General features: G+C 38.6%; 1 protein-coding gene across 2 annotated transcripts; it reads left to right on the top strand.

The window, feature by feature from the left end:
- The first annotated feature begins 572 nt into the window (after positions 1-572).
- Positions 573-25,632, top strand: POLE2 (DNA polymerase epsilon 2, accessory subunit). Of its 2 annotated transcripts, XM_034768877.1 has the most exons (19): positions 575-693; positions 3,346-3,446; positions 4,631-4,706; positions 6,257-6,334; positions 7,489-7,582; positions 9,581-9,655; positions 11,055-11,138; positions 12,371-12,427; positions 12,848-12,896; positions 13,744-13,816; positions 15,179-15,351; positions 17,435-17,524; positions 17,716-17,770; positions 18,943-19,002; positions 19,100-19,177; positions 19,718-19,826; positions 22,225-22,401; positions 22,641-22,708; positions 24,378-25,631. In XM_034768877.1, exons 1-19 carry the CDS (start codon positions 626-628, stop codon positions 24,394-24,396), a joined length of 1,584 nt encoding a protein of 527 aa, XP_034624768.1. In that variant the 5' UTR covers positions 575-625; the 3' UTR covers positions 24,397-25,631. The 2 variants fall into 2 exon arrangements, with proteins under 2 accessions (XP_034624769.1, XP_034624768.1); XM_034768878.1 differs by lacking the exon at positions 18,943-19,002 and having other exon boundaries at positions 573-693; positions 24,378-25,632.
- Positions 25,633-27,208: the final 1,576 nt, after the last annotated feature.

Below are 27,208 nucleotides of genomic sequence, written 5' to 3'. Positions count from 1 at the left end.
CCTACCCTCCATGAACTCCAAAAAGAGGAATAAGTTTAATTCCAACTCTTAGATCATCATTGTGAAAAGACCTGCTGAAATGTTTCACTTATATGACCAAAAAATTAGTGTAGAACCTACAGGAGGGTGTAAAAACCTCTCAGATGGGTACTGGCTCTGATAAATATGATGTGCCTTAAAACTGCAATGAAGTCAATATATTGATTCTGCTTTTTTGAGTTTTGAGGAGAAAAAAAAAATGCTCCCCGTTCCCATGGCTCAATATCAGAGATGATGTGTAGGAATGCCCCCCCCCCCGCTCAGAATAGGACCAAGGCCTGGGTCTGCTGCTACTGGGAACGCAGGTGATTGTAACAAAGATGCTGATGGCAGGGGATACAGGTCTCCAGCATGACCCTCCCTACAAGCACTGCCCTGCCCATCCGAGCTGTCCAATGCCCGGCGCCTGCCCCAGCTGAGGGGAACTTAGAGCACAGCTTGAGACCGCCCACGGGAGCCGTTGCGTCCCCCGCCCCGCCCCACCCCACCCCGCCCCGCCCCGCCCCGCCCCATTGGCAGGGGACAGGCCCGGCCCAGCCCGGCCCCTAGAGGCGGGGCCGTCGCCCGGTGGCGCCAACTGTTCAAGATGGCTGCAGAGAAGCTGAGGAGCAAAGTGGGCTCTGCCTTCAAGATGCACGGTTTGCTGCTCCGAGCGTGAGTAGCCGGCCCGTGAGAGGCTCGGGGCCCGCTCTCCGCCCGCGGCCGGGCCCGGCTCGGCTCGGCTCGGGGTGGCACAGAGCGAGCGTGGAGAGTGGCGGCGCCCCCTTCCCGTGCCTGGGGGGCGGGGAGCGGCTGATAACAGCGACTTATTCCTCCTCCCGACCCTGGTAGCCCCAAGTGGGGAGAGCCTGGCCCGCCCGCCCGCGAGTGACCCACCGTCCTCCATCACCAGTGGGAGACACTGAGACTCAGAAACATACTCCTCAGTGTCTTCCCAGTGCACGATAATGGGCCCATATAAAATCTGGGGAGGTGGAAAATACGTCCTTCCAGGCTAGAGACAGCAGCAGTCAGGCACTTTAACGTGTAATGTCTTGTCTGCCCAATAATGAGAATACGTGGTACAGATCTTACGGGCTTCAGCCCAGAGCTGCACAGGTATTTAGGCTCCTGACTTCCATTGAAATCAGTGGAAGTTAGGAGCCTAAGTACCTGTGAGGATCTGGGCCTTAATCTTGGTGTTATACTGGAACAGAAGTAAAACTCTTCCTGCTAGCGGTTGAAGGAATCCTTTGTCTTTTTAAATACAGTCCTCAGTATGGAACCACTAGTCCAGCTATCACTCACCAGACATGCTTGGAGTGTATAAGCTTTATACTATCTGGTGTCACATCTGTTCCTGCAACCCAGTATTGTAAACAGAAATAATAGAGTACTCAATTGTGGCTTACTGAATAAAAGCCTTGAGAATAGGAGTAGGTTCATGCTACAGATTAGGGTTCATCCTAAACTTTGTGTGTGAGATTTATGACCTATGATCTCCTTTTACATGAGTATAAAATTTATTAACTATGGTTTAAATCTCAAATAATTAGGCCCTACAAAGACTTAGGCAGATGCTTAGTTTGCACACTGTGAGTAGTCCCATGGGGTTCACAGTGCATAAAGTCATTTATGTACCTAATTTTTTTTGAGGATTAGGGCCTATGGTTGCAAAGGAAATGAGTTTATTTTCAAGTAGGTTCCTCATGGAAATTAACATGGCTGTGTAGAGCATTCTATGCATCTCAACACCATTGGTAGCCTGATCTGAGGGCAGGCCTAGGGTTAGTCTAGAAAGAATCTAAGGCTATGTCTACCCTATGCACCTTTTAGCGACACTGCTGTGCCATTACAGCCGTGCCGCTAAAAGGCGCGCAGTGTAGCCGCTGTTTGTCGGCAGGACAGAGTTCTCCCGCCGTCAAAAAACTTCCACCTCTAATGAGCGGCGGTAGCTTTGTCGGCAGGAGAGCTCTCCCCCTGACAAAGTGCTTTTCACACGGGCGCTTTTTGTCTGCAAAACTTTTGTCGTTCAGGGTGTGTTTCCCCCCCCCCCCCCCACCCCTGAACAACAAAAGTTTTGTCGTTCAGGTTCCACTATAGACAAAGCCTAACAGGAGACTTACACCCAACCACTAATATCCTCATTTCAGTGCTCAATTATTTACAATAATGTGGTTCTGTTGCTCATATTTGTTTGTCTAGAGAACTTATTACAATAGTGATTCTCTTTTCCTTTTGGCTTGGACAGGGGATTCAGTTATGCAGGGCATTACATTTTTTTAAAAACATTTTTTAAAAACAATTGTTTTGGACAGTGTCCTACAGTTATTTTATTATTGAGATTTCTGAGGATTCTAAGTCTCCTGGGACCCAGGGGTTAAATGTTGTGAAATATTTTGAAGTTCATACTGTTGACAAAAAATGTAATTTTTGATCAGCTGTTAGATGACATTAATCACAGAATTGCTTTTCTTTAAATACTGGCCTTTAGTATGAGTTTTAGGGAAGGACTGCAGATGAAAAAATCTTACTTTAAGTGGAATTATATATTGCTTTTCAAAATAGCTCTTATATTGATTCCTCCCCCCCGTCTATTGCAAAATAATAGTTACACTGGCAGTGTGAGGCATCTGACAGCCCTGTCTATAGATACACATCTTAGAACTACTCTGATTGTCAATTTTTTTTTGTAAGAAGAGAGCTTCTGTCCTTCCTTTTCAATACTTCCTTCAGATGAGTGGGAACTCCAGAACTGTGGGAGCGAGTCGGTGGTATTTTGAATATAATAATTTGAGTTTCTGGTCCAAGTGGAAGGAATATTTTTCCCTGTGTTTTCTCTCTTTTCTTCCTTCATCCCGTTCCCTTTTATATGTCTGTCTTCTCTCCCTTTTATTTTTAACGTTTCCATGGATAGTATTCAGAGCATCATACTTCAGCTGTGTCAAGAGAATAAGTCTCCCCAAAGATGATGATGTCTCTAGGATAGATCAGACTTTGTGTTGCCTTCTCCTTAAAAGCCTACATAGTAGGGTAGGACATTGGATTGTTCAGTGAGCATCCTGCCTTTAGGATCTATTGAGATCACCAAGGCCTGCTGCTTTATACTTAATTTTTCTATTCTTGGAGCTTTTTTAATTTCAGAGCATCTTTGATTTAGATGGGATCAGGATAATTATTTCTATGCTCTTTCTCGCTAATAACCACAAGCCTTATAGCAGCTGTGTGTGCACGTGCCAATATTATAATAGTGTCTATAAAGCATATAATTTATTTATTGAATATTAATTTCTTATCTTGACTAACTTATTTTTTCATTCCAATTAGTGAAGCTAATAAATACCTTATTGAAGCTCTTCAGTCTGTCAATGAGTTAGAGCTTGAAGATGTAATAGAAAACATCATTGATGCTGTTGAAAAACAGCCTTGTAAGTAACTTTTTTTTCTAAACCAATCCTGCCTTTATGTTATCTGTAAAAAGAAAAACCTACTGACAACTCACTAAGCTGTTTGTTCTAGTCAAGCTGTTTGAACATAGATGCATGTTACATATATTTACTGTTGACTTCCTGTTTTGCTAAATATTAAGGTTTATCACTTCATCAAAAACCAATGTAATTTTGCCACTTCAGAAGTCTGGCAGCCCTGCTTCTCCTGACTGTCCCAGTAGTAGTGAAATTATTTAATTCCAGGTCATGGCTTCCATCTTGGATTTAGAACAAAAACTTTATCAATTTTAAAGCTTTGAAAACTAAATTTTAAATTTTCTTCATGTTTAAGTACTGCCTACGTATGTGCGTGCGTACATGTGTCTGTGCAATTGAAAATACAACTTTTAAACCTTTAAGTAGCCTCGGGGATTAATGCTGTCTGAAAAATCCTTTAGGAGTTTTGTGCTTTCTTTGGGACCCAGTAAAACTATGCACTTTTTCCTACAAAGAAGGTACCACTCTTACAGTGACAGCACTATCACTAGTGATAGAATTTAACTTCAAAAATATAAAAATATCTCAGTTGGACACAATGAAGACTACAGTTTGTTGAATGCCCAGATTATGTGAACCTGTATAAAAAGCTTCTGAAACAATGAACCTGCAGTATATGAAATGTCTGTAGGCTATTCTGGCAGGCTGACAGGGACTAACTATAATGATCTTGTTCTAAATTCTGAGTGAATTAACTCAGATAACAGTATGAAGATTTGTGTAGAGATGTAGCTTTCTGGCAAATATATTTAATGAACTGCCTTTAGAAATTTGCCATAGAAAATTTAGGGTACCATATGTAACTTACTGAAAATAATATTTAAGAGACACTATGAAGGAGGATATTGAACCATTTTTGTAAAATATTTGAAACATACACCTCTACTCCGATATAACGCGACCCGATATAACATGGATTCGGATATAACGCGGTAAAGCAGCGCTCCGGGGGGCTGCGTGTTCCAGTGGATCAAAGCAAGTTCGATATAATGGGGTTTCACCTATAACGCAGTAAGATTTTTTTTGGCTCCCGAGGACAGCGTTATAGCGGGGTAGAGGTGTATTTAATTTGATACTTGTCATTTTCCATAGGCTGTAATTTTAATCTTATGAAATGTTCTTTTCAGTGTCATCTAATATGATTGAACGGGCCACAGTAGAAGCCGCAGTCCAGGAATGTAGCCAGTCATTAGATGAAACTATGTACGGTGATACACATTTATTTTTATTTGAAATTTATGGCTATATAGTGTGCATTCACTGATTTCTTCTTGGGGGAATAAATGTCAGATGTTTTCTGCAATGCTAATAACAGAGTAATTGCTCGGTGTTTTTTGTCTTCTGATATTTAATTTAAAACTGAGTAATATTCTTTCTTAGGAAATTTTCTTCCCAAGTATAGATCTGTAGGGATTGTGATATGGTTCTAACATTCTGAAATTAAAATGCTATAGCTTTTTGTTATACGTAATACATATTGAATATCTACCAACAAAAATAGAAATAAACATTTTTGAGAATGAACTTTATTTTTGTGCATTTTCAGTTGAACTTTCTCTTTTCCATTATTACTCATCAAAATTATTATTTTTTTGCAGTTCTTAAGATATCTTTTGTTCTTGAAACATTTAATGATGCTCTTTTCTACTCAGTTATGCTTTTACTAGACTGTTACTGAATTTTGAAAACTGTGACCCATTGTTGGGGCTGTTAAGAGTATTATGTGTGTTTGTGTGATACACACACATAGCTATAGATAATATGAAAGGATTTATTTAAAATTGTGTTTATTGGGATTGTAATACAAACTGACTAAAGCAGATAAATGATTAAGAAAGTCAATAGGGTGGTGCAACTCCCTAGTTCCGAGATATGAGGGCATATCCCCATTTGACTTGGAATACTTTCTCTTTTGCCAGTTTGTTAGAACTGTAACAACATAAGTAGTTTGTTTCAGATACTTGCTCTCACATATTTAGGTCTCAATCCTGAAAAGAAATCTGTATGGGTAGATCCTGGTGCAGAGTACCTCTGAAGTCACTAGAGCTCTGTGGACCAAAGAGTCTCCCTTCTTGTATCTCTTGAATTCTGTTGTGATAAACTCAAAGACAAAGCATCCGTCAGAGAGCCGTGTTGTTCCATAACAAAGGCATTTTCTCCCTTAGGCAACCATGGATGTTTTCTGCCTGTAAGATTCAATACGTCCTGACATTACAAGTCAATGCTGTAATTTTTATCAACTCTGAAGCTGATACAATTATAATAAAAGGATTAAAAACTTAGATTAATTGTTGGAAGGGAATAAACAAGAAATTCAGTGGCATACAACCCTTCCATGAAATGGTATGAAAAGTAGCATGCATATGTAGTAGCCACTTTTTAAAAATTATCTTGACCGTACCAAAACTATTTTATTTCAACTAGGTAACAGTGCATATTAATAAATAATCTTGACAAATTCTGTTTGAAAAATTTGGCAATTTTTGTTAATTAAAGACAGAAAGAAAAAGGAGCACACAATTTATTTTCCCTTTAATTTCCATTCAGAATTTAAAAACAATATTTTCTGTAAATAAGATGCAGATACAGTGGTCGGGGGAGGGGATTGGAAAGGAAAAGAATGAAAGAGTTAACAAAAGGGATGTGTTAACATTCTTTTACTCAAAACGAGGTTTCTGTGGAGCACTGAAGTTAGCTGTTCCCTTGGAATAGTTCTTTTCTCAAATAAAGCTTTAAATGTATTGTGGTTTCAGAGAACACATTTTCAATATTATCGGGGCCTTTGACGTTCCACGTTATGTTTATAATTCAGAAAGGAAGAAGTTTCTACCGTAAGTCTTTCCATTTCTTAAGTCTCAGCTGCTATTTTTCTGACATTACTAATTGTCCATGTATCAAAGCCTTTATTATTGTATAGTTAAAATTGCCACCTACAAACTTTCACTCTTGGATTGTGTGCTGGTCTCAAGATGGATGATACGTGATTCAAGAGTGAATATGTTGTGGATATGCTGCCTTTAGAAAACTGATTATAACAAACTCTTTTTGAGAGAGTTTTTGGTTTTTTTGTTAAATAGGGTTTACTTCTATACAAAATTAGTTGAACTCATTAGGTTACTCTGTTTTAAAGGTCATGGTAAATAATGGCAGGTAAATATATTTACAACTGGGCCATGGGTCAAGTCTTTCTCTTTCAGTAGCATGGAATCAAAATAGGTAATCTTTGTTCTGTGATGATTGGTACAATATATGCAGTACTGCTAGTGATGATATTGGCCCTAAGTTGTATGTATTTGTCTATCAGTTTTTTGGTTTGAACATTTTGTTATATGCTATTTGATGAGGGACAGAAGAAGTCCATATAGCACTTAATCCATCCCCTTCGATGAGGTGGCTTTCATGCCTCACAAAGTGTGTGTGTTTTTTTCCTATTTGTCTGATTTTGTAGTAAACTCTATAGACAAGTTGCTTATGTTGTAGCACACAGAAGTCTATTCATAGCTAACTGATGTGTGAAGGAATTTACACCTATTTTCCTTTAGAGTAGAATCCTTTCTTAACTTTTGTTCATGATTCTGCTGGTCTACTGAAAGCATCTGCATGGTTGCTGTAGATTTTTAATTCTGAATCCCACTCTGTAGCTTCCAAGGTTGGCAGGAGCTGGGAGTTCTGTGAAGATGTGCTGCTAAGCCAGAACAAGGATAGTATCTTTATTCATTTAGGAAACAGAGTTGTGTCCAGTGCTGCTCAGCTGGAAAGATGTGACAAAGAGGTGCTGGTGTTAAAGGGGAGAAAATGAGTGCAATCTTCAGTATATATAAATAAATGGGATTCCTAGCAGAAAACTCCCTCACTGACCAAATAAAATATGCAATAGCGTTGAAGACTTTGTAGCTTCCTACTTATATAGAGATTTAGATTAAAATATCATTGGGTCTTTGTTTTAAAAAAATAAACAAATAAATCATGACTAACTTTCTTCCAGTCTATCAATGACCAACCATCCTGCACCAAATTTATTTGGAACTGCCAGGGATAAAGCAGAGTTGTTTCGTGAACGCTACACCATCTTGCAGCAGGTGAGGGAAAGAAAGGTTTTGATTTGTTTAATGTTGTCATCTCATGTTCTGAGAGAAATATATATGTATAGTAAGGTATTTATAGTGGAGCACTAGTATGAGTCACAGTTGTAAACTTATAAAATCAGGATGTTACAGGTTGAATTGACTATCCTATGAAATTATATGGCATTATGGATTCTAATGTGTTTTGGTATCTGTTACTGTGTTTGAAAGGTGATCTGTGAATAACATTAAGAATCACATACCAACCTTTGAACTATATGCTGAATGCACCAAACAGATTCTATCTTAGCCTTAAAATTTAAGGTCCACTGAAACTGTGGACTACAAGCTACTGCTTCAAGTGATGTTGCAGGCAGTGCTGCACTGGCAACATCACATGCATAATGGAAACTGCTAGAGTTTGGAGATGGCAGGGGGGAAGGTTTAGGGTGGGTGGTGGAGATGGAATTTGTTCATTAATAAATTTATATTGCGCAGGTTTGGAAAGTAAGACTATTAATAGAAAAGCCTATGTACCTTATGGGTACAATAAAAACTTTGCAAACTAGTAGCATGCACCAAACTTTTCTCTGACTTTTTTTAATAGAAACCATTAAAAATTGAAATGCATTTTTGTGAGGGAGGAATGTGTGTGACTCTTTAATTCTCACGTAGGCTGGCTCCATGTTTCACTGAGTGTAATGTCATTAGTATAGTGTGGGCTGGGACTCTGGCAGGTTAAAAGACGAAAAACCCCATACTTTATTTAATATTTGAGGCATTATTGTTTGCTAAGATATTTTATTTAGTCATCTTTTAATTTACAAAATGTACTATTCCAGGCTCTGGGTTTCTTCCTTTGGATGGAGAATCTCCTCACAGCCATCCATACGTTTGTCATAGCCTGGGTAGATTTGTGCTATGCGCTCTATTGGGAGATACCCCCTAGAAGACCACTAGGAAGCTTTATTTGGTGCAGATGCAGCCGTCTATCTGATTAGTAGAATTTGTTGATCTGAGCACATGATCCCTGTGTTCCATGAAGTGTACTAGGTGCAATTCAAGGTGTAGGTTCTGATCTGTGAAGTTCCAGATCATGTGGAATCTGACTACCATAGATGCCTCCTCTTTTCCTATGCAATATCATGGTATCTGTGATAAACTGAGGCACTTCTTCTGAGAGCTTTAGATGTGCATTCCTGATTGCTGGAGGCAGGACATTTTCAGTAGAGGGGGCTTTGGTTACGTAACTCACTCTTTTTGGTTCTCCAGAAGGCTGGGATTTGTTAATCTTAAACTAGAGGTGCCAATCACATTTTGTTTTGGTCAGGGATTTATTAGCCTGTGGACCTTGTTGGGTTATTGCTTGCACTATGCTGGGATGGTCTGGGGTTAGAGCAGTTTGAGTTGCCGAAAAAAAAAAAACAGTTTTATTTGTTGTTGCATTTATTTTTGGATCAGGTGTTCAAGTGCCATGTTAGTGGGTGCATAAAAGCCATTAAAAGAAATAAATACCATTGTAAAGCTGAAAACTTTTCTTCATTCTCTTTGCCATTCACTTTTAAAGCATTGCCTGGTAAATGTAGGCCCCATCATTCAAAGATTAATGCAGGAGCTTAACTTTTTAGATTGTAAGCTCTTTAGGGCAGGGACTGCCTCTTTACTATATGTTTGTATACAGCATTTCGTACAATGGGTCCATCACTGGGACCTCTTCCCTGCCAAGGTACTGATGTTGTTATAAATAATATATAACAAGACATCTTGCATGTCTTTAAAAAGTTACCTCTCAAACTTCTGTTTTATTGCAGGTATTATTTATGCTTTATTATTTGGAAGTAAATTCTTGTTAAAAAATATTGTGGTTTCCAAATCACAAGATGTTGGCTGAAACTGAATAAGAGAATTTAAAAATAGCATTTCATATAGTGTGTATGTAGTGAATCGACTTTTCCTTTTTTTGGGTGGTGGTGATCATTTTTAACCAGATCACATTAATCTTGGTTTTTCTAGAGGACTCATAGACATGAGTTGTTTACTCCTTCAGCGATTGGTGCTCATCCTGATGACAGCAGGAGTAAATTCCAGGTAAAAATATTAGTATTTTCTTGTGGTGGGGGAGAAGTGTATGCTCAGTGTGGTTTAATTCATTAATATTTCCCCACTTGTTACCCAAGTGTTAATCCTGACTTTTGTACCCAATGAACATGAGATATTTGCTATTGTCTTAGTCTCTTTCTACGTCACAAAATCTTTGTATCTGGCTCAATTCAACATGACGAGCAAGCTGCTCAGAAACAACTTTTAACTGGAAGAGAGGTCTGGCTGAGGTGCATTGGCAGAGAACCTTCCCATACTGCTTCCATTAAGCTTGAGAGATTTTCCCCATCCCTCACTTTCATAAGCACTAAATTCACAAATTTAGAGCTGATAAAGTCATCAGCCTACTACCAATAAGCTCGCTCTCTTTTTCTGTGTCTTTATTTGTGCTGTGGGTTGGGAGCTTCAGGTACCAAATTGTAGCCTGTCAGTTATCCACTGTCCTGACCCTTCCTTTTTCTCCATATCGAAAGCACTGCAAGGGCTTTGAAAGAGCAAAATAAATAGATCTAAATTGAGTTGGAATAAATCCCTCTTAATTCTATACTAGTATATTACTTTCTTGACTGCTACGTCTCCCCCGTCACCAGGAGCATGCATAATGTGTATGCTGACACTAAGAAGGTTCATAGAATCATAGAATCATAGAATCATAGATTTTAAGGTCAGAAGGGACCATTATGATCATCTAGTCTGACCTCCTGCACAACGCAGGCCACAGAATCTCACCCATCCACTCCTGTATCAAACCGGTGTCTGAGCCATTGAAGTCCTCAAATCATGGTTTAAAGACTTCAAGATTGCTTCTTCTGATTAGAGTATAATGCCAATCTGGCCCAACAAAATACGGTTTCTCGGTAGTGATATAGACTGCACCTTCCTTGCACAGGACTTTTGGTATCAGCTGTGTCACATTTCCAGAACTCTGGAGAATCAGGTGTTGTCTTGAGTCCTTCTAACCATGACTCTTAACTAAAAGCGACTGGTGTTACCAAATGACTTGTGGGCTAGCTCTGATATTCAAATTCTGTTCTGCTGATAAATGTATGTTGCTATCATTGACAAAATTTATTCCAGGGCAGAAATTTGGCCCCGTATGTTTAATTTTAATCCATTTGTAAATTAAACTTCTCATATTTTTGCCATTTTTGTTTCACCCACTGAACAATTTTAAGATAGTAGCCATTATTAACAACTTTTTCTCCCTAAACACTGGTGCATATGACACACAAATGTATCCTCAAGTTACCAGTAAAACTGAATCATATTATAACTAATTGATGTATACAAACTATAGCATGTACTGTGCAGTACTTAACTTGCTTACTTAAGAACAGACTTATAGAAGTGTCATTTAAATCTCACCTACTTCACTCTTTGATTCCAGCTTAAAACAATAGAAACGCTGTTGGGCAATACAGCTAAAGTTGGGGAAGTGATTGTTCTTGGGATGATAACACAGCTGAAAGAGGTAGGATACATTTTATTGTGGAGTCTTTTAGTTGTCATGCTTTCAGCAATACAATATTTTAAAAAATTATATGGCTTAAATATCTCAATTATGGCCTGATCCTGCTTCTATTTAAGTCAATGGCAAAACCCCCATTGACTTAAATGATGCAGGAAAAATCTTTTATACGGAACGCTTTCTTAGGAACAGTCAATAACTTACACATAAGGGTAACTGCATTTTTCTCTTCAAAGGACAGAATTTTGTAGCACTTCAACTTCCTGTAAATCTGGACTGTTAGTCAGACAGTTTCTAGAGAGTTCCAACTTCAACCACTGAAATCCTGAAATGTTATGTCTGAACTTGCCAGTGCATTTTTTATACCTCTTGCGATAAAGAAGGGTATAAAAATCAAAACAACTTCTGCAGATAAAATATTTTACAATTTCATCCTTTTATCAGATTGTTTTTAATTCTCTAAGGTTGCAATGTTTGAAATAAAAACATTTGCTTAAGTCATTGCTAGATTCATAAACTAGAAGCATTTTTTGCAATATGGTATGTTTCAAGTATCTAGGCAAGGTAAAATGACATAGTCTCTAAATTTAAACATCTGACATGATTTTTCTTGAATAAGTGTATCAAATGCTTTCCCTTTATATGTTCTGAAACTTGTTAAAAATCAAGATTGAAGCCAAAAATATGCAGTGTGCCTAATGATAATCTGGTTCCGTCACTGATGTAAGTTGTTGGCTAAAATCAGAGGTGGTTAAGTTGAGGGTTGGTTTTGGAAATTGGTTTGTTTGGCATGGACTAGCACAATGAAAATCTTTGTTTTTGTTATGAAGAAGCCAGCAGTTGGTGCCTGAGTAATCCGTTTTGTGAGAATGGTTTGGGAGTTTGTGTGAGATCTCCTTTGGCCAACATTCTAGCAAAGGGTGATTGCCATTGGAGTCATGAATTCTCTGAACCAGTGTCTAAGAATAAGTAGGTGCCTAACAAATATAGGAAAAAGGGTTAACCCATTTTCCCATAATGTCTTCCCCAGTAAGCAGCCACATGCAGCACTTGCTGAAGATGGGGAAATGAGATGCTTTTACCCTGTTATCAGCTCTGATTTGGGGGTCAAAAGGGTCCCTGACAATAGTGTGGACTCTTTGCTTCTCTCTGGAGTGTGATAGCATAATCTCCATTGATCTAGAGGTATACATTGTTTTGATATGCTTTTGATTTTTTTTAATTTTACTTTTTAGGGGAAATTTTTCTTGGAAGATCCTACAGGAGTTGTTCAGCTAGACCTTAGTAAAGCAATATCCTTTCTATGCAACTTAGGGATTTAAGAGGTTTTCAGAAAAATTACTGTAAAACTGTTTCATTTCACACTTTAAAAAGGCGAACGATTACATTTTAAAAGTACACATACACAACTGCTGTCCTCCACTTTTTTCCATGATAATAACTGAGTTTGCCTCAGCTCAAAGACATAAAAAGGGGTTGGGCTTGTTGCAGTGGGGTTTGTATTCTGTCTCTTGGAAACCTGTCTGGAGTTAGGGGATGTTCCTGTTCACGTGCTATCCATGCAGCCAACTACCAGGTTGATCACCTTACTCTCATTCAGCATGTAATGCATTTACACTGCCCCCAACCAGCCTTACTCTACACCACCTGTAAAATAGATTTTCTTTCAGTATCTCCATCGAACAAGAACATTGTCCTTAACAGCTTTGCACCAGTTCCACAGTGGCTTATATACTGAGTCATGCTTTGTTTTGGCAGAAGGTAAAACAACATTTTTTTGCTAACTTTTAAACTATTATCCTTTCTCTTCGGACCATTATTGTAACAATATACTCTCTTGAGGTGGATAAAGAAGCAAATGATTTAAGTCCGTATTTATGCTAATGAGGTTTGTCTGTGAACTGAGAGGGTGATTCAAACTCTTGCCCCTGAGCTTGGATCTTTCACAGCCAATCGCTGTCTTATGGGGTTCAACCCCGAGAGGTTCTGAGTACTCTTTTTCCAGTGAAATCAGTGGGACCCAACAGTGCTTAGCACCTCTCAAGACTGGATGTTCAGTTTGTGTGGAGAGGATGTGCATGAAGAAAAAATGAATTAAACTGGGGAAAGAAAATAGTGGCAACGTTGGTGTGGGACTAGAAAATAATTTAATGAGGCAAATACAATATTTTCAGATTGCAAAATGCTTTATCTTGTTAGTAAGGCCCTAATCCTGCAAACACTGTGATGGGACTACACACAGTCGTAAATTTGAGCACGTGTGTCTAAGTGCAGAATTGGGGCTTTTGGTGTCTATGTTGGCATAAATTCAGGTGGACAACTTTTCTTACTGGTAGCACTTTACTTTATAAAATATAAATAATTTCAACATGCATAATATCTACATAATATCAACAGTTTCTTATTTTATGATAATATATAATGTTTTAAAGATTTCATAATTAACTAAATGGAAAATAAATAAGAAAGGGTGGAAGTAGTGTCATTTTCATATTTTTGAGCTTTTGCTTTTTATTAAATGGAAACAATGTTAGTATAAAATACAGTGTTAAAGATATGTTCAATTTACTAAAATGTATTTCTGTGGGGCGGGGATTAAACTTCCTAGGCTGGTATGAAGATCAAGTATTCCATGTGAATGCTTTTGGATTTCCACCTACTGAGCCTTCTGCTACCACTAGGTATAAAAATGACTTTTAATTACTTCATTCTGACTTCTCATATTTTGTTATACCTTTCAAAGTACTGCTATTGTTTGTTATTTGTAGAACATCAACGGTGTGCTTTCCTTTCTTTCTTAAAAATGTTGCATTGACTTTTATATCTTGCTGGTCCATTTGAGCCTGATCCAAACCCCATTGTGTCAGTGGAAAGAGTCTCAGTGGTTAAGGGGCTTTGGATTGGGCCTTTTGTGAATTAATATTGATAATGATATAAGCCCTTGCTAGATAGAGATTGGGAAACTACTTCATGGGAATGAGGAAATGGGATGCAAGGATTGCTCTGAGGATGAATGTGAAAGAGAACCCAGAACCAAGACACCAATGAGAACGTGTTTAAAGTTTAGCAAGTCAAAGCCCAAGCTTAATGTCTGGATGACTGTCTTTTCTGTCTTCACCCCTTGATTCCCCCCCAATATAGATACTGAATGTCATCTTGTCTAATTTTCAATTAGTAAAGATTTTTCATAATAAAAGTTTATATTAATCGGGAAAATGGGTCCTAGCCAGAAGCCAAAAATGATTTGGGAAGAAAAAGGGGTTAACCAGAGACTCCAGGCAGAAACTCCACCAAGTAGAGGCAGAAGCAGCCAAACCAGGGACTGCTGCACAGTAGGAGGGAGTGGAGGGGGAAGTAAGGGGTAAAATGGCAATCAGCTGGGCCCACCCTTTCCCCCAGCAGCCTTCTGAATCCAAAACTGTGCAGTGGAGAACCCCCCTACTCTGGCAGGCATTAGGTCTCAGGATCCAGGTGGTGTCCCCATGTGGACTGCAAGAGGAGCCAGCTAGAGTTTCAAACTGGCAGGGGTGGAAGAAGCCAAAGCAGAGACCTTTTAGATCTCTGGACATTCAAAGAACTTTCTACAGTTTGATGGTAGTTTCTCTGCCCTGTGCTGATTAGCTCTTTGCTCCGACCCTTCCATTCCCCTGACTCCTCCTTCACAGTCTCTTCACCTCATCTTCACTCCACACCTGCCCATTATCCTCTTCTCCCCTTCCCATTTCTTTCTATTTAGCTGATCCCCTCCTAAGGTAAACTTCACCCAAAATAAATAAATTTATTTAATTAAATTGTGGAACCAAGATGCTGTTTGCTGCTACCACATTGTTCACTCTGCTTGTATGTTCTACCCCTTTCCCGTCCTGTGTCTGCCTGCTATATTTAGATTGTAAGCTCTTAAGGCCAGGAACCATCTACTACTCTGTACAATGCCTACCACAGTGGGGTCCCACTCTTGAGTGGCCCTTAATTACTACGGCAGTAAACATGTTAAAATAAATAAAAACCTGAAGAATGACAAAATATTGTTTTTAATTATGTAGGGCATATTATGGGAACATAAACTTTTTTGGAGGGCCTTCTTCAACTTCAGTAAAAGCTTCTGCAAAACTGAAACAACTGGAGGATGAAAATGAAGATGCCATGTTCGTTTTTGTTTCTGATGTTTGGCTGGACCAAGTGGAAGTGTTAGAAAAGCTTCACACTATGTTTTCAGGTAGGTGCAGTGTTGTTTGCTTTTTTAGCTGACCCTTATGTTGAAGAATGTTTCAGCAGTTTGATTTGGCTTTATGACTTTAAATAGGTTCTTTTGCCAAAAAAGGAGTTGTGTTTTTTCATCAAGTTGTGATATGACAACTAATCTGTCACTGTTAAGCAGATGCTGAGAAAAGCGGGGGCAGCAGCGTAATAGTCACTAGCCAGATGCCACTGTCAGCATGAACACATGACTGGATAACCTTACATTCAGAGAGAGAGTTACGTGGGGCACATCTTACTGAGTGTAGAACCCTGCCAAATCAATACCCAGTTCTGATGAAAAGTCGATCTTTCTTTAAGTGGTTGCAGCTCTGATTCATGGCTTGTATTATTTTTCTTATTTGGACCCCTCTCTAACCGTTTTTAAAATTGATCTGCATTGTGTTTTTGCAAAAAGTTGTGAGCCCAGATAGTTCTCTCTATTTCCTTTAGTAACACTATTGTTTTGAGTTGTAGCCATGTTATGTGATAAGAATGTTTGCCTTGTTTCTTCCTTGGCCTTTTTTTTGTTTGTTTGTTTGTTTTTAAAGAAACCTTTTCCTTTATGGAATCTAATACTGCCTCTTGTGCCCTTGGTGGTTTTAGCAGTAAGAACATGCTATGATTTATTCTTAAAATATGCACTGTTTCTTCCCCCCCCCCCCCCCCCCCCCCCCCACACACACATATCATTACATTAGTAGTGTTGACAGGTCTTGTACAGCAAATGTCTGAGTGATCCATGAGTTGCCTCTTGGCGTTCCAAAAGTATTTTGGAACAAAATGTATTCTCTGCCTTGGATAGAATGGAAATGTTTGGAGGTGGAAAAATCAAAATCATTGGTGGGAAATTACTGTTAATTTATTGAAAATTGGAGACAAATTATCAAACTCTATCCTAGTATCAGACATTATGGAAACCAATTAAGTCACTTCTTGTCAACATTTGTCAAAATAATTAAACTGGTGTAAGACTGCATATGATAAAGTAATAAAGTGATCTTGATCAGTTAAGTATCCTAGGATGCTTGTAATAGATTTTTAGGATGCATGTAATAGATTTACTATTTCAAAAATTAGGTCAAATAAGAGTTTTATTTATAGATAAATAAATATGGCATACTTTTTAAAAACATACAGTAATATTTGGGAGAGATGTCAGAATAGAGACATTGGTTAGGAGTTAAATTTTTCTTGACATAAAATCTTTTGTTAGATGCTTCATTTATCAATTGAATTTTAAGCCAGTGGAACAAAACTTGAGCCTGGAATAGAATAATTTAAAAAATTGGGATGTAAATCAGAGATATATAAGAAAGCCTCAGTACTTGTTCTTGTTAATTTTTATTGGTAATTTGGTTTATTTTGGTTATTTTAATTTGTTGGATTACTTACTAGTATTTTGTGTTATCAGGTTGCTGTTTCTTTTTGTGATTTGTTGAATTTAAAATATTTGTCAGAGAGACTTAGACTGTTTAGAGAGGTATCTCTAATTAACAATCTAAAGAAGGAATAAGTACACTGTAGTATGTTGGAATTACCTTTTAGTGAAGAGAGAGAGGCATGTGTTCATACACTCAAACTTTGGAACATACACATATACACACATCTTACAGATACTGTAAGGGTATCTGTCCTTTTTACTATTGTAAAGGGAAAGTAGGCATTTTTAAAATTAGTGTATTTATTTTGAAAAAATCTGGTGTGATTTGATTGCTTTTGTGTGGAAATACTAACTATTGGCCTAATCTGCTCCTACTGAAGTCTGGAGCTGGAGCAGACCCTGTGGTGTTGTTGCTGCAGATAACAGAGGATTCCCTGTAAATGAGATGGTGCATCTCAATCCCATTCCCCTCTAAATAGTTATAAATAAATAAATAAGCAAGCTGTCTCCTAAATTCCTGCTTTAAAATAATTGCTTGGCTACGTTAACAGTGATAAAGCTGGAAGCACTGCCCCAGCTTCTGATCCTAATGAAACAGACTGGAGGGTGAACTGTTTATCAGTGAAGAATACTAAAGTACAAAGGAATACTGAGTGTAATGTCCATGTATCTTTCCCAGGTTACTCCTCTGTGCCTCCAACTTGCTTTTTCTTTTGTGGAAATTTTTCATCTGCACCATATGGAAAAAATCAAATTCAATCCCTAAAAGGTATGAAAGTCTTCGTAGTCTGATATTTATTGTACATTAAATGGGTAACAAATATTGATTAAAATATATACTTTTTCACTTGTATTACATTTTGAACGTTTTAGGAGAGACCATATTTTAGACATATTAAAACATGTCCAGACAGATAGTGTCATAAGAAATCCTTAAATGCATTTTTTTTCTGACTTCAGATTCCCTCAAGGCTCTTGCTGACATAATATGTGAATACCCCAGCATTCATAAAAGGTATGTATCAAAATGCTACATAATGGTAATGTTATGTTTATTATGTGAAAAAGTTAACAGAATAGTTGTGCTAATGACTTTTAAATACTTCATTAATTACTATGGGTCAGCTATGATTGTGTAGTTGTTCACAGTACCATGCCACAGTGTTGAAACAAGGTCATATTATTATTTTGGGAGGTGTGTAAGGTTTGGGTCCAGCCTGTGATAGCTCTGTAATGTGAGCTAGTTTGTTGAACAAAGGTTAGACCAATTCTCCAGCTCTGGAACTGTTTTCATGTATACTAGTTATACCCCCTGATCTTGCCAGAGTGATATTCAGGTGAACTTCTGTGCGTGCCTGGTGCCCGGTGGGGGGTCTGTCCATGCAAAGCTTGCTGCACGATCAGGGCCTAAGTTGGATTTTATAAATGCAAATGTAAGATCTTACACTGCTGGAAGCAACTGCAGGCCTTCAAGCTATGCAAGCCCCAGAAAGTTTCATCAGAAATATTGGCTTGATACAGACCCACTTCCTTTCCTCCTCTCCCCCAAACAGCTTTCCACAGCCATTATTTTAGGAGCAATGTAGTAGAAGGGGAGCTCCTGTAAATGATCTCCCTACACTTCATTGTTCCTGTTTCTCTGGTCTTTCAAAGCCTCCTTCCATGGCTGTGAGGCTGACGCTCCCCACAAAACCCTCTTTAAAACTCACCTTTGCTGTGATGCCTACAAAAAACTTGACAGTGGTTAGCCCATTGCTTTGCTGACACCATTGCCAATCATGCTGACCCATATTCTCGTTGTTTCCTTGTGCTCACTTATCTGTTCATCTGTTGTCTCGTCTTATACTTCGATGTAAGCTCTTTGAGCACGGATTCGTTTTGTTTTGTGTTTGTACAGCACCTAACACAATGGGGCCCTGGTCTGTGACTATGGTCATACAAATAAATAATACTACTACGTGGATTTGAGGGAAAGGCAGGGATAGCCAAGCTCATCCTCTCCATCTTCTGATGCTCTGAATTTGTAATAACAGCACTCAATTTACTGGAGCTGGTCCCCAAAGTGGGTACCCATAGAGTAACATTACTTAAGCGTCTGTGTAGTTTGATTCATAATATGTAGCTTAAATTTAGATAATTGCAATTATGCCTATATTAAACACAAGTTATGCATTAAATTGTTTATAGCAGTCGATTTGTGTTTGTTCCTGGTCCTGAAGATCCTGGTCCTGGTCCAATTTTGCCAAGGCGAGTTTGCTACATGTTTTTTCTAATTTTAAGAACTTTCTAGTACAATATTGCTAAAGAGCATACAAATCTTCTGCAATGTTACTCTTTGTTGTAGGCCACCACTAGCCGAAAACATCACTAGTGAATTCAGACAGCAGGTGCCATTTTCAGTTTTCACTACAAATCCTTGCAGGTAAATGTGTGACTTTTACAGTAACTAGAGAATGCCAAACGCTTATTGCTATTTTTCATATTGTTTTCATAAGTGACCAGGTTGTGTGTAGAAGTAACATTCTTAAAATGTGTGATAGCTACAATAAATATATTAGAGGGAAATTAGTTTTAAACATTAGCAGTAAAAGGTACATTTTACCTTGAAACCTTTTCTACTTATTTATTGAGGAATAAAGAAGTCTATGTATCCTTTAAAATTAGTATCTATACATAGTGTGCAATTATCTTGTATTCTTCCCTCACCTAAAAGTTCAGTAGCAGAAATATAAACAAAGACAGCTCAGATCCAATGTGTTTACTTTTCTATATTTGAAAGGAAGGGAGGTGTGATGTCAGGATTTGGAGAAAGTGGTTTTAATTGCAATTTATCTTTAATTTTTGTAGGTATAAACAATAGGGAAGAGATTGACATTGAAATATTTTTCCAGGCTTTCTTAACATGTATTACTTCATTCCAATGCCAGGAAAATTAAAATTTCATTCAGTATTTTCTATTCAGGGTTCAATACTGCACACAAGAAATCATCATCTTTCGTGAAGATTTAGTAAATAAAATGTGCAGAAATTGCGTCCGCTTTCCAAGCACCAACTTGGATATTCCTAACCATGTAAGTTAAGAGTATGCTGGAGCCTTTTATTCTATTCAATGTTAATTATCCCTCAGTGGGTTCAGCTCTGCGGCTACTGTCTCAAATTCCACAGCGTCACCTCTGTTAGTTTTAGAAGTAGAGTTCATAGGAACACATGAAACCATAGGCAAATAACAACAAGAGCATCTATCTTTTAGTAGTTTTATTAAAGTTACCAACAAAGCTGTAAATGTCACAACATATACAGTTCCTATGGATGCGTATAATGAACTAGTTATACCTACAGACATACTCGCATCCTCCTAGATGGCCCTCTCATGGATTGGACTATCAATACAAGAGTGGTCCTGCTGGAGTTTCCCATAGGAAGCCCAATTTCCCTGATCTGGGCACCCCTTTTATACTGTGAGTCTGTCTATACCAGGGGTTTTCAAACTGGGGGTCGGGACCCCTCAGGGGGTTGAGGTTATATGGGGGGTCATGAGCTGTCAGCCTGCAGCCCAAACCCTGCTTTGCATTCAGCATTTACAATGGTGTTAAATACATAAAAAAGTGTTTTTAATTTATAAGGGGGGTCGCACTTAGAGGCTTGATATGTGAAAGGGGTCACTAGTACAAAAGTTTGAGAACTACTGATCTATACCCACATTCTGCGTATGTCCATAAAAGTGTCAACCCTCTCTCTTTTATTGATTTGTGTCCCCTGGAAACACAAGGGACCCCAAATTCTATAGGCTGGGTAGGTTCTTGTCAACATTGACGTACCACCTTTGTCTGCGGTTAGGGCACTTGTTAAGAATTTGTTGTTTCAGCATTTTATTATTTAATTTTAATCTTCCCAGCTGTACTTTCGCAATGTTACTGATTAATCCCTCTTTCCCATCATCTCTTGGGTTATTTCTCAGTCATTGTCTTGCGCAATAATTTCTTGTCTCCAAAGCCTAAACTACCTAAGCTAAAGTCTTGCAGGCTTCGGCCTAAAGGTCTTGCATTTCAGCTTGTCTTACTCATGTCTAATACTTGGTTCCTCTAAATACTGATTAATCTTATACTTTTATCATCCTACAAATCAACTCTAATTAACATACAATGAATATATATCATATACTGATTATCACATCACATGATATATGAATACTAAAAATAATCATTGTCTACAATGCCCAACATTTCTTGTTAAGATCTCCTTGATTTACAGTGTTTTATACAAGATTTATGTACCTTTTAGTTCCGTATCACTTACCTCAGTATAACAAAACCTCATAATAGTCAGAATGTTTGATGACTGAGGACAGTATTGTAAAAAGAGTTCAGTGCGTATGTTACTACTTCAGAAGCAAGTTCTATAGTAAAATAACTGAAGATCTAACACAAACTGGCAGCATTCAGAGTTCTTTCAGTCCTTGTCTCTCTGGATCCCATTGCTGGGGTCCAGGCACCTATGTGCACAAATTTGGAACTTTCTAGCAACTGGTGTTCTGGGTGTGTATATTGCCAGTAATAGCCATTGTGCCAAGAAATTCTGACTTCTTAATGAAAGGTTTAGCACAATATATCCTGTTGTGCCTTGATATTCCAGGGGTCAGAATGGTGGCTGAGTTTATATAGTTTTGTTTGTGGGTACCCAAGGCTTGCACAACTTGGCACCTATTTGTCTCTGAGGTTTTCTTCCCTTACTGCATCACACCACAGTGGAGCCTTTTTGTGTCAAGAGCAACCCAGTCAAAAACAAAATTTACAAATCTTCATTTTGTGTGTGCACGCATGCCACAAATCTTTACTTTCTATATTAATGACAAAAATACCTTTCTCCCTCCTATTGTATGTGTCAGCAAGGATGCTTTCTGCATGACTCCACAGCATTTTCCCTCTGAGAGCTGCATTGCGTTGTTCCCATAGTGCCCTCCTCCTTTTCAGTCTGCGTCAGTAAAGCAATTTAATGGGCAGGGAAAACGTTGCCATCATATTGACTTTATTGTGTATTCAGGTCTTCATTAATATTAGTGGAACCACAGAGTCACATGTATGTAATGCTTCCAGTAACAGTGGTTGGTGGTTCTTCAAACACAGTATGATCCATGGAATAATTCTGATTTGACTATATTATATGTGTATATTAATCTTACTGTTCATTACTTGAGATTGTAACTGAGACCTCACACTTAGTTGTTATGGAGTTGTGGTGCAGAAGGATTAGGATTTCTAGTGAGACATAAGCAGAAATAGATGCTGTTTTCACAAACACATGTGCCTTTCTGCAAGTGTCACTGATTAATAAATAAGAGGAGAAATACATGAAAACTATAAGCATCTCTGAGTTGCTTTTAAGATGGAGAATTGGTAACTAATTATGGCAAACATGAATTTTGGTTGATTGAACATTTCATTTTGATTTTCTTTTATTTTTGTCTTGCAGTTTGTAAAGACTATATTATCACAAGGACATCTGACTCCACTTCCACTTTATGTCAGCCCTGTATTTTGGGCATATGATTACACCTTGAGAGTGTACCCTGTGCCAGATCTGATCGTCACTGCAGATAAATATGATCCTTTCACCGTTACTAATACTGACTGCCTTTGCATAAATCCTGTAAGATTTTCTTTATGCTTTGCCAAAATAAGGACACTACGTTGCCAATAAGCAGAGAATTGTATGATATCTTTAAAATTGAATTTATTCAATGAAATTCTTTTCAGTATTCTTAGTAGGCCAAATATAGCAGGGAAACTATTGTATGGTTAACAGACAAAAAGAAAGCAGTTACACTTTGTTCCTTGCACAATAACACTACAAATGCTGACACAAGTTTGGTGTATTTTTCATTATAGGGTTCTTTTCCAAGAAGTGGATTTTCATTCAAAGTGTTCTATCCCTCCAACAAAACAGTAGAAGACAGGTAATAGCTTCAGGACCTGATGTTATTAACAAATGATTAACATAACCACTTTCTGCTTGCTTTTTTCTCAGAATGAACAGGAATATTTAATGATCTAGACAAAAGAACATAATCTCTGGTTATCCCACAGGGGTCTACTTGTATCCATACATAGCGTTCTTGGGGACAGTGAAGTGAAGGTCAGATTTTGCCTTCTGAAACAAACATGCAGCTCCCATTGAAGCTAATGGGAGTGAAGTACACAAACCTCAGGGCAGGAACAGGCCATTTTCCACTAACATGAATTTGTATTTGCTTATTTATTTTTTAAATGCAACAATATCTTAACAGTAGCTGGACGCAAATCAAATGTTCCAATAACTAACACACAATTTTTGACTTGTACTTTATACATAAATACACCTCTACCTCGATATAACGCTGTCCTCGGGAGCCAAAAAAATCTTACTGCGTTATAGGTGAAACTGCGTTATATCGAACTTGCTTTGATCCCCCGGAGCACTCCTTTATATCCAAATTTGTGTTCTATCAGGTTGCGTTATATTGGGGTAGAGGTGTATATGTGTATTCAGGGTCCTGAATCCCTACAAAACAAACCATAAATTTACAAATTATAGTAAACATTTAGGTGATAAAATAGTACAATCAGTAAGTTTAACACACACAAAAAATACCTTAGACTTTTCAGTACCTCAAGCCCAATGGTGATGCTGAAAGTAAGTAATTAACTTATGGAGGTTAGGGTTGCCAACTTTCTAATTTTTGAAAACCAGACACTACTGCAGGAGTGCCGGAACCTCCCCCTGTCCTGCCTCTTCTCCCATGCCCAACCCCCTGCTCTCCCCCCTCATCATCCCTCAATCCTCTGCCTCCCCCCCTACGCTCCCCCTCCCCGCCCCCCCCAGCTGGGCTCTCTCTGCTCCTGCGCTGGCAGAGAACTACAGCCCCTGACGGGGAGCCTGCCTGCCCACGAGATGCAGGTAGGAGTCAACCCTGGTTGAGCAGGGGCTGGCACAGGTTGATGACTGGGTGCTCCTCTCTCTCTGTCTCTTCTCCTCCCCCACCCCCCCCATAACTGGACTTTTGGTGTCCAATCAAGACACTACATGTCCCCTTTCAACTGGATTTTCTGGTAAAAAAACGGACATCTGGCAATCTCAGTGGAGGTGGTGCTGTATTGTGCCTCGATCTAGTCAACAAGCGGTTGTGGGTTAGTTTTAGATTTCCAGTATTTTACACCTGTAAACTTCATCTGGTCCAGAAAGTGATTGGAAAAAAGGCCAGTCAGAATGTACTGGAAAGAGAAAGCTTCGTATAGTAGGTTTACTGTTGTGATGAGATCTGATTCATTTTGAATCAATTACAATAGAAGCTTAGGAGAAATGTGAAAAATATTTCTTGTATTAGATAGAGCTCGGTGATTCAGTTAATAAGTTTGTCTAGATTTTTTTTTTTTTAAATGGCTGGTATAAACCCTGAAAAATAAGGGAGTCTATAATAGACGTGTTCAGACAGCTTTGACCAGAAAATACCCCACTAAAAGGCAGTAAATCTGTTCAAATATTTGAGACTTTCAGATATGAAAGAGCATAATGGTAGTAAGTGAATTAGTTTCAAGAAAACAATGATGCATGTTATTAAAAACAATATTTAATTTTTATATTTTCAGCAAACTTCAAGATCTCTGAATTTCTGAGACTGCATGAAGAAGTCAAATATTCTGTTCCAACATACTGCAGAACTAATTTTAGATTGTTTCAGATGGTTATGGATTTATTTTATTGTGTGTTAGATTATTCATATTTAAATGTCAATGCAAAAGACTGATAAATTTTGTAAATAAATTTTACAGGGAAAAAAAAGTCAGTGTTAGTATATTATGAATCATTCATTCTTCTAAGAAACTATGTGTTTGAGTAACCTGCAAGATCGAAAACTAGAAGTGCGGATGCAATTAAAACAGATACTCAAACTGGATATATTTTATATTTAAACATTAAGTACGTATTCAAAATTGTGTGCCTCTTCCGAGAATTTTGTTTTTTAACCTTGTGCTAGTCTTTTTTTAAGTCAGGATCTACTTCTGACACAGATATAGAAGACCTCTTTCTTGAGCAGTTTTGTATGATTTATTCTACACTTGATTTGACAGTTTAAAAATAAGTATGTGCCTTAAATATTTGCTTAGTCTCCTTTGAAACCAGCATAGAGTAGCCTGCACCTTGTCTTGGGTATATTGCCCTCTTTGATGAAATCCAGTGAAATACCAGTGAGGGGAAAAAAGTACTGGCAATCAAAGGCTTCCTTTGGCATACACAGAAAGATTTGAGCTTGGCTGCTAAAGAGTGTGACATAAAACGTTTGCACCTGATCCAATAGACACCTTGGAAACAAGCAGGAACATTAAAGTATCTAACTGCTTGACCTTGTTTTGTTAGGTACCAATGACATAAGGAAAGGTAGGAAACAGGTTCTGGAGGCCAAATTTAGTAACATTCTCTGAAATGCTTCCAGTCCCACACGCAGGGCTAGTTAGACAGGCAGAGGCTCAATGCGTGAATGAGACGACGGTGTTGGGAAGAGGGATTTCGGTTTATTAGAAACTGGGGAACCTTTTGGGAAAGGAGGAGCCTGTACAGGAAGGACCTAAACCAAAGCAGAACCAGATTGCTGGCATGCAGAATTAAAAAGGTCATAGAGGACTTTTTAAACTAAGAACTAGGGGAAAGCCAACAATTGTGGAAGAGCACACGGTTTGGACAGAGACATCCCTTAGAGCAGTGGTTCTTAACCTTTCTAGACTACCATACCCCTTTCAAGAGTGTGATTTGTCTGTGTACCCCAAGTTTCACTTCACTTAAACTACTTGCTTACAAAAATCAGACATAAAAATGCAAGTGTCAAAGCACAATATTACTCAAAAATGGCTGACTTTCATTTTTACCATATAATTATACAATATTTATATTCCAGTCGATTTTATTTACATTTCAGTGTGATACTTAAGCCTGTTTTTCCCTTATGAGTCTTGTCCGAAGCCAAAGCCCCACCAACCGGGGCTGAACCATGTAACTTAGCTTTGTGGCACCCCCTATGGTGCGGCAGGCAACTGCCCTGCTTGCCATCCCCTAATGCCGGCCTTGCAACTCCCCCAAACCCATCCTGTGACCCCCTGGGGGCTGCAACCCCCTATGTTGAGAAACACTCATCTAGATGAGTTGAGTACCCCCTGAAAGACCTCTGAGTACCCCCAGAGGTACACATATCCCTGGTTGAGAACCACTGTCTTAGAGTAATAAATCCTCCCTATATCCTAGTAAAGAGGAGAGGCAGAAACAGTCAAACGAAAGAGTCCCATTCAATTACATCACATGAATGCAGACAACTAAATACTGACACATTTTATATGTGCTTGTATACAAATGCTAGAAGTCTAAATGCTGAGATGGCTGAACTTAAGTGTTTGGTATTAAAGGAGGATGTTCATACAACAGGCATCACAGAAACTCAGTGGAACATGCTTATACAGGGTACAAAAGACAAATGATAGAGTAGGTTGCGTTGGTGGGTAAGTGGCACAGTATGTGAAAGAAGGCATAGTCACATATAGTAAAAATCTTAGATGAATCAAACAGTACAATAGAATCTCTATGGACAGAAGTTCCCTGCTTGAATAGTCAGAGTATAGTAGTAGGAATACCACATGACCAGGATGGTGACAGTGACTGTGAAATGCTCAGGGAGAGTAGAGGCTACAAAAACATACCTCGGGATGGGATGCAGTGATAAAATATGTGGACACCATTAAGGACTGCTTCTTGGAGCAGCTAATCCTGGAACCCGCAATGAGAGAGGCAATTCTTGATTTAGTCCTAAGTGGAGCACAGGATCTGGCCCAAGAGGTGAATATAGCTGAATCACTCAGTAATAGCAACTATAATGTAATTAAATTTAACATCCTTGGGGGGGGGGGGGGGGGAGAGGAGGAATACCAAAGAAAGCCACCACAATAGCATTTAGCTTCAAAAAGGCGAATTACCAAAAAATGAGAGCTGGTTAAATGGAAATTAAAAGAAATAGTCACAAGAGTGACGTGTTAAATAGTTTCCATGAAACTTGCAGGCAACACCAAAACAGAGGCTTGGGGCAGGACTACACTACTGCTTAAGCTGATCTAACTAATGTTGCCTAGGAAAAGACACCCCCTCCCGTGCAATGCAAGTTACAGCAACCCAAGTGCTGTCCACACTGGTACTATGTCGGCGGAAGACACTCTCCCACCGACACAGCTTCTGCCTCTCACGGAGGTGAAGTAATTATGCTGATGGAAGAGTGCTCTCCTGCTGGCATAGACAGTCTTCACCAGACCCAGTGCAGCTGCACCAATGTAGCGTTTCTAGTGTAGAATTGCCCTCGGACTGAATGTATACCTCAAATTAAAAAAACCAAACAAATCAGTAAGAGGGCCAAAAAAATGCCATAGCTAGACCACATAAAGAG

Source organism: Trachemys scripta, chromosome 4, assembly GCF_013100865.1.
Source record: "Trachemys scripta elegans isolate TJP31775 chromosome 4, CAS_Tse_1.0, whole genome shotgun sequence".
NCBI lineage: Eukaryota > Metazoa > Chordata > Testudines > Emydidae > Trachemys > Trachemys scripta.
This window is presented reverse-complemented; position numbering and strand designations above follow the sequence as displayed.